This window comes from Physeter macrocephalus, chromosome 16 (genome assembly GCF_002837175.3).
Source record: "Physeter macrocephalus isolate SW-GA chromosome 16, ASM283717v5, whole genome shotgun sequence".
NCBI lineage: Eukaryota > Metazoa > Chordata > Mammalia > Artiodactyla > Physeteridae > Physeter > Physeter macrocephalus.
The window spans coordinates 39,974,099-39,982,127 of NC_041229.1; the positions used below are offsets into that span (position 1 = coordinate 39,974,099).

Below are 8,029 nucleotides of genomic sequence, written 5' to 3' on the forward strand. Positions count from 1 at the left end.
TCTTTCAAACTGAGAACTCATTTCAAAATAAAAACTGCTTCAAGACAAATGTATTTTCCCACCAAAACGCTTCAAAGCATTGTTGAAAGTTTACTGAAAATATCTTACTCTTGTCTGCATTGTACATGTCTTCAAAGGCAAATTCTAGCTCTCTCTGCCAATCATCTTTCATTTCACTGCGTTTGTATGGAAGTTCAACTAGTTGTGGTGGCATCCGTGCTACCATCTGTCTCCTGCGTGCCAGGTCCTCTTGTTGTAGCTGTTTGAGTTCTTTCATTAGTTTCTCCTGATTCTTCAGAATAAAGAGAATTAATTAACAATTGAGTAACACACTTTGGACAGTGGATAGTAACATGAATCGTGAGGGGAAAAGTGGAGAAATCATGAAGACAGGGACTTTAGTACCCTCCCCTCCTCTACCATTTGTTCAAACACAAAGACACTAATTAAGAGTCGGCCCTCCAGGGCTTCCCTGGTGGCGCAGTGGTTGAGAATCCACCTGCCGATGCAGGGGACATGGATTCTTGCCCCGGTCCGGGAAGATCCCACATGCTGCGGAGCGGCTGGGCCCGTGAGCCATGGCCGCTAAGCCTGTGCGTCCGGAGCCTGTGCTCCACAACGGGAGAGGCCACAGCAGTGAGAGGCCCGCGTACCACAAAAAAAAAAAAAAAAAAAAAGAGTTGGCCCTCCATACCCGCGGTTCCTCCACATCCATAGATTCAACCAACCATGGACCATGCAATACCACAGTATTTACCACGGAAAAATATGTGGGTATAAGTGGACCCATACAGTGCCAGGGTCAACCGTATGATGTTAGTAAGTACTATGAGAAGACGGCTCTGGTTAGGCCACAGGGCTTCAAAGTGTCTGTGAGGCACAGGTCTTCTTCCTCAGGACAGTCATGAAGCTACCTTCTATCTAAGCTGCCACCGCTCCTGCAGTGTACTTTGTTCCAGCTCTCCACACAGCCAGCAGCAGCTGCCAGTCTCAGGTGAGCACCAAGACCCAGACAGGGTAACTGTGGCTTAACAGATATTTCTTGTTACTCCACACTCTTATGAGTCCTCAAGATTAAAGGGGATTTGTACATATCTCTTTTAAGTTTAAAGAGTCTGGCAAATATGAAAGTTTAAGCACAATGTTTTAGTGAAGTTATCTAACTTAATTTTGGTGGTGGAGGATAAGGAGGGGGGGATAAGCGAAGACCTCTCACCCCCCGGGGATGAGGATTTAGCCAGATATAAGTGGGTGGAGGAGGAGTACAAGTAAGAAATAACAACTCCAGCATGGAATTATGCAGATGAAGGCATGGGCAGTCAGGGAGAGTAAAATGTTCATTACAGATAGGGTATGGAGGGCAGGGATGATTAAGGAAAAAAGATAAAGTTGGAGAGGCACGTAGAGGCCAAATACAACACACTATAGCAGGAAGTAAGATCCCAGGGCACAATAGGGTCTGCAGCAAAAAGGTTCAAACAGGGGAAAGGAAATCCTCTGTATGTATTGCAGACCATTCTTGTGTAAGAGATACAGTCTAGAAAAAGGTGGAGAGCCTGTATAACAAAGTTTTTGTTAAGTGATTACACACTACTTATTTGTAAATATTGTCATTTGGAGATGAGTTTTTTTTGCCCAACCTTGAAAAGAATCAAATTATGAACAAATTCATTTTTTATTTTAAGATTCAAACCATATCATTAAATTAACTTCAAAGTTATCTGAGTAAGCATACTATTTCTGGCTCACTGAAAGTGTGGCATATTATTCTACTTGAATTATTTATAACAACTACTATGACCACTGACACTGTGAACTTATGAAATTCTAGGCACAATTCTAAGGGCTTTACTAAACTCATTTAACCCTCATAAAACAGATGATGAAACAGAATTTGGAGAGGTTAGGTAACCTGCCTGTGATCAAACAGCTAAGCAGTGAAGAAGGGAGGAAAATCCAGGAAGACTGACCACGGAGTCCACTTTCTTAACCACTAAACACTTCTGATTTATGGAAGAATGTGCTCTGTTTACCAACTGCTATTTTCATGTTTTTTTTTCCTATAGGTTTAAATCTTAGATGAAAATTATGGGTAATAATTCAGACATTCAGTTATTTTACATTCAGTAAGTAAGTGAATGTCTGAATTATTACCAATATTTTCATCTTTTAATTTTTATAAACTAGAGGTAAGTTATGATAATCATAACTTACCCTTAGTTTATAAGAACTAAAAATTTAAGGGAGAAGGTCATAATTCAGTGCAAACCATACAAAAGAATTTTAAGGCATTTAATTCCCATAGAATTACTTAAAAACTCATTCTTCAGATGAATATTTAAAACATCTAAATGCATTAGTCAAATTCAGACTTCTAAAAAGATGAATCATTTTTATGCTGTTTCAAGAATAAACACTGGGCTTCCCTGGTGGTGCAGTGGTTGAGAGTCCACCTGCCGATGTAGGGGACACGAGTTCGTGCCCCGGTCCGGGAAGATCCCACATGCCGCAGAGCTGCTGGGCCCGTAAGCCATGGCCGCTGAGCCTGCGTGTCTGGAGCCTGTGCTCCGCAATGGGAGGCCACAACAGTGAGGCCTGCGTACCACACAAAAAAATAAAAAAAATAAAAAATAAAGAATAAACACTGAACAATAAGCAAGACAGATGTAAAGCTGTGACTACAAAGCCAGTTTGCACGATACATATTTTACAGCTCTGCAACAAAGTCAAAGCTCCTTGACAGCAAGGTCTGGAGCCTGTGCTCCGCAATGGGAGGCCACAACAGTGAGGCCTGCGTACCACACAAAAAAATAAAAAAAAAAAAAAAAAAAAAAGAATAAACACTGAACAATAAGCAAGACAGATGTAAAGCTGTGACTACAAAGCCAGTTTGCACGATACATATTTTACAGCTCTGCAACAAAGTCAAAGCTCCTTGACAGCAAGGATCATGACTCTACCTTTGAATTAATATTCTGCAAAGCCAACAAGTGCTTTGCTCAATAAATATTTAATGAATCGAATCTTAAAATTTGCAGAGCACAAATGCAATTCAAATAATTAAATTAGAAAAGTTATTAATTTCTTCTTGGGCTATTTTCAGACTGACTAAAATATTAAAATTTTAATACATTCATCAGTAAAAATTTTAGAAGAGAAATGAGAACAGCTTCACCCAACCTGAATTTGAAACAGGAGGTAAAAGCAAGTTGGGAAGCCTGAAATGACACGGATCAGAGAGAATATTTTCCCATTCTTCACAACTCCGTCCTCTGAGCCTGTTCACTATCAGTTAAGTTTTACAGTGCCATCACTAAGGCCATCAGTAGTGGTCACAGCCAGAATTTAACTCTTACTTGAGCCAAATGGATCTTTTTCATTGCTTGGAAACCCCGTGCAAGTGCCTTCTCACACTGCTCCATTCTCTCTTCTGCTGCTTGTTTCTGTAGTTCTTCCAATCTTTTAGCCTCTTCTTTAGCAGCCAAATGAGGATCTGGCTAGCAGTCAATCAGTAATATTTTAGATAATTAAATAAAGTGTGAAACAAAGTGATAACTAAAAAACAAAACAACCTTAAAATCATGTTTTTCTACTTATATCAAATTAAATGATAACAAGTTATAGTTTTAAATGCCCACAATTATCAACAGCATGTACGTATGAAAAAAGTCAAATTGTTAGTGTAAAGTTTTACAAGTTGTTCATTTTAAAGCAGAGTAAACTACACTCATCCAAATACATTTTTCCATCATTTTTTTAAGAAATTCTATTAAAACAACAGTGTTGAAAGGTAAACACCTGCAAAGCTAGTAGTTAAGAAACCACAAACACTGAAGATCATGTAAGCCATTTGGGGAAGCACTAAGATTTGTCTTTGGTTTTTAGCCAAAACGTACAGCTTGGCTTCAGCCTCAGGAAAGCCAAATCACCAAAACACCTGCTTTAATATAATTTCTGGTTTCCTAGAACTTGTGCATAATCAGTGATTACATGGTTGCACAGTGAGCCATCATCTCATTGACGTAACAATAATATCAAATGTGGGAGGACACAATGTGTATTACACATAAACGTTCACTTTGTAAAAAATCTTATATATTTTATATGTTGACAATTAGTCAAGTGAAACAATAATGACCATGAAAGCTGTTAACTACATATCTAAAATTATTTATAACTCTCAAAGAGTGAGATAAATAGGTAGAGACAGTTAACGTATTCAGAAAGAGTAGGAACTTCCCTGGTGGTCCAGTGGTTAAGACTCCGCATTTCCACTGCAGGGGGTGTGAGTTCGAACTCTGGTCGGGGAACTAATATCCCCACATGCCACTTGGTGCGGCCAAAAAAAAAGAGTGCACTGGCCAAACAAGTGTATGAAAAATATTAAATCCCTTTGGAGCTAATAAATATTTACGCAAATCTAAATAAACACAGGTCAGACTGCATTAGTGTATAATATTAAATAAAATAATCTTTAGGAGCAACACTTCATTTCATTTAGGCCATGAGGTTTTCAAGAAAAATGTTATTTGGGAATTCTTCACATCATGTGGGGGTGAATTAAAAGCAGAATGTCAATTTTGGTAAACCAAAATTTGAAAGGAAGGAAAAACTTCAAAACATACAATGTATATAATAAACATGTTCAGTCCAGATATAATGAGGTACATAAAGAATATCAAGTAAATAAAGGGTTAGAGAAAAATTAGGTACCCCAAACAAGTTTTAATCTGACTGCCCAATGTCAAAACAAGATTTTACAAGAATGTTTTAGAAAGACAGTCCCTTAAAAATTTGTGTCAATACAGTTAAAACTTTAAACAAAAATCTGGTTGAAATAATAGTTAGATTCCATTTTAGCAGTTGAACTCAAAAGATCTGTGAAATTTGCAAAAACTGTGAATCCCAAGCAAAAAATTCTTTCTAGAAAACGTTCCTGAAAATCTTTTCCGTGAACTGTAATCTGCAGTGCACAAAACAGTAAGTGATTACTAAATATGCTACTTCTGCATCTTCTACATCAGACTTATCTTAAGTATGATGGTAAATTGAATTTAAGTGTTTCTGCTTGTCTGCTGACATTTCTGGGTCTCACAACAAACAATATAATGGATCTGATTGGAAAAATATTTCTAGGATGAAAAATCCATTTTAACAAGTGCTGTATTAACTGTTGCTGACAAAGGAACAAACAGGATGAGGGGCACGAGTAATTCAGAAATTTCAAGCATACGAAGTTTTAATTGTGTGTATAGAACATAAATGTAGCATAAAACAAAATTTAGAGAATAACTGGCTCTAAGTAGGAATACAGCAGGTCAAATTCATCATTTTTCTTCAAAGACAAATTTTATAACATACAAGAAATTTTAGAACCACTTTATCAAGATATTCAAACAAAAAATGATAGCAACTCTTATTACATGCTAAAAGGCTGACTGAACAAAAAGAAACTAGCTTATTTGGAGAAAGCAGCTGAAGGAATAACTAAAATGTATGCCAAGAGTGCAAGTATTTTTTATATAATACCTGCTGTAAAGATCCTATTATTCTACTCCAAGAAAGATTCTAAATTATTGTGCATGTGAAATAAGCTTAGATGCAGATGAAAATGCAGAGATTTGTTATATGGAAAACCAAGCACATTGCTCCACTGTCCCATTTTAAACCCAAGGATTAAGGACAGATTTTTCCTAGGTGATGGTGTGAGGAAGCAAATAAAAGAAAATACCAGAATGCTTTAGCTTGTGTAGCTGTTTTTATAAAACTGCATTATAACTACTGATATAATCTTCAAGCCCAGAAATTGAAGAGAAGGTAGGTCTTTTAGTTACTGTCAAATAGGAAAGTTTAATAACTTACTGTGATACCATCAGCGGCACCCTATACTACAGCTAGAAGAAAAATGTCTTTCTTCATCAATCTTAGTATTAAACATCTACTTAATACTGTAAAAACATATGTAAAAACAATGTTTTAGTGAAGTGAACAAACATATAGGACAAGAGCAAGTTAGAAATAGATGGAAGTTATTATTTCTGTATTATAAAATACTGACCTTGTAATAATATTTTACAATTTTAAACAAGTTTCAAGATTTACTCTTATTTCCTAGAAGTTAATTCTGTGATGACATGCACAGAAAGATAGACAAGATGAAAAGGCATAGGGATATGTACCACATGAAGGAATAAGATAAAACTCCAGAAAAACAACTAAATGAAGCAGAGATAGGCAATCTTCCAGAAAAAGAGTTCAGTATAATGATAAATGAAGATGATCCAGGACCTTGGAAAAAGAATGGAGGCAAAGATCGAGAAGATGCAAGAAACGTTTAACAAAGACCTAGAAGAATTAAAGAACAAACAGAGATGAACAATACAATAATGAAATGAAAACTACACTCGAAGGAATCAACAGCAGAATAACTGAGGCAGAAGAACGGATAAGTGATGTGGAAGACAGAATGGTGGAATTCACTGCTGTGGAACAGAATAAAGAAAAAAACAATGAAAAGAAAAGGAGACAGCCTAAGAGACCTCTGGGACAACATTTAACACAACAACATTTGCATTACAGGGGTCCCAGAAGGAGAAGAGAGAGAGACAGGACCTGAGAAAATATTTGAAGAGATTTTTTTCAAAAATGTCCCTAACATGGGAAAGGAAATAGCCACCCAAGTCCAGGCAGCACAGAGAGTCCCATACAGGATAAACCCAAGGAGAAACACACCAAGACACACAGTAATCAAATTGGCAAAAATTAAAGACAAAGAAAAAATTATTGAAAGAAACAAGTGAAAAATGACAAATAACATACAAGGGAACTCCCATAAGGTAAACAGCTGATTTCTCAGCAGAAACTCTACAAACCAGAAGGGAGTGGCACGACATATTTAAAGTGATGGAAGGGAAGAATCTACAACCAAGATTACTCTACCCAGCAAGGATCTCATTCAGATTTGATGGAGAAATCAAAAGCTTTACAGACAAGCAAAAGCTAAGAGAATTCAGCACAACCAAACCAGCTCTACAACAAAAGCTAAAGGAACTTCTCTAAGTGGGAAACAAAAAAGAAAAGGACCTACAAAAAAAACCCCAAACAATTAAGAAAATGGTAACAGGAACATAATATAGATAATTACCTTAAACGTGAATGGGTTAAATGCTCCAACCAAAAGACACAGGCTCGCTGAATATATACAAAAACAAGACCCATATATATGCTGTCTACAAGAGACCCACTTCAAACCTAGGGACACATACAGACTGAAAGTGAGGGGATGGAAAAAGATATTCCATGCAAATGGAAATCAAAAGAAAGCTGGAGTAGCAATACTCATATCACATAAAATAGACTTTAAAATAGAGAATGTTACAAGAGACAACGACACTACATAATGATCAAGGGATCAATCCAAGAAGAAGATATAGCAATTATAAATATATATGCACCCAACACAGGAGCACCTCAATACATAAGGCAAATGCTAACAGCTATAAAAGAGGAAATCGACAGTAACACTATAATAGTGGGGGACTTTAACACCTCACTTACACCAATGGACAGATCATCCAAACAGGTAATTAATAACGAAACACAAGCGTTAAATGACAGAATAGACCAGATAGATTTAATTTTTTATAGGACATTCCATCCAAAAACAGCAGATTACACTTTCTTCTCAAGTGTGCACGGAACATTCTCCAGGATAGATCACATCTTGGGTCACAAATCAAACCTCAGTATATTTAAGAAAACTGAAATCATATCAAGCATCTTTTCTGACCACAACGCTATGAGAATAGAAATCAATTACAGGGAAAAAAACATAAAAAACACAAACACATGGAGGCTAAACAATACATTACTAAATAAGCACAAGATCACTGAAGAAATCAAAGAGGAAATAAAAAAATACCTAGAGACAAATGACCATGAAAACACGACAATCCAAAACCTATGGGATGCAGCAAAAGCAGTTCTAAGAGGGAAGTTTATAGCAATACAATCCTACCTCAAGAAACAA

The 8,029-nt window shown here is 36.6% G+C and overlaps 1 protein-coding gene across 11 annotated transcripts in view; it reads right to left on the reverse strand.

Moving 5' to 3' along the window:
• CEP295 (centrosomal protein 295) overlaps nt 1-8,029 on the reverse strand; it is a 47,448-nt gene that overhangs the window by 25,851 nt on the left and 13,568 nt on the right. For 10 of the 11 annotated variants that reach the window (XR_008619634.1, XR_008619633.1, XM_055091688.1 and 7 more), the window contains 2 exons: nt 3,357-3,497; nt 109-292 (listed from right to left, as the gene is read on the reverse strand). Coding sequence is in view for 9 of the 11 variants with exons in the window: in XM_055091688.1 (XP_054947663.1) it covers nt 109-292; nt 3,357-3,497 (325 nt within the window). In the remaining 2 variants the exon portion in view is untranslated. The remainder of the gene's footprint in view (nt 1-108; nt 293-3,356; nt 3,498-8,029) is intronic. The other variant, XM_055091690.1, reaches the window with a different exon arrangement.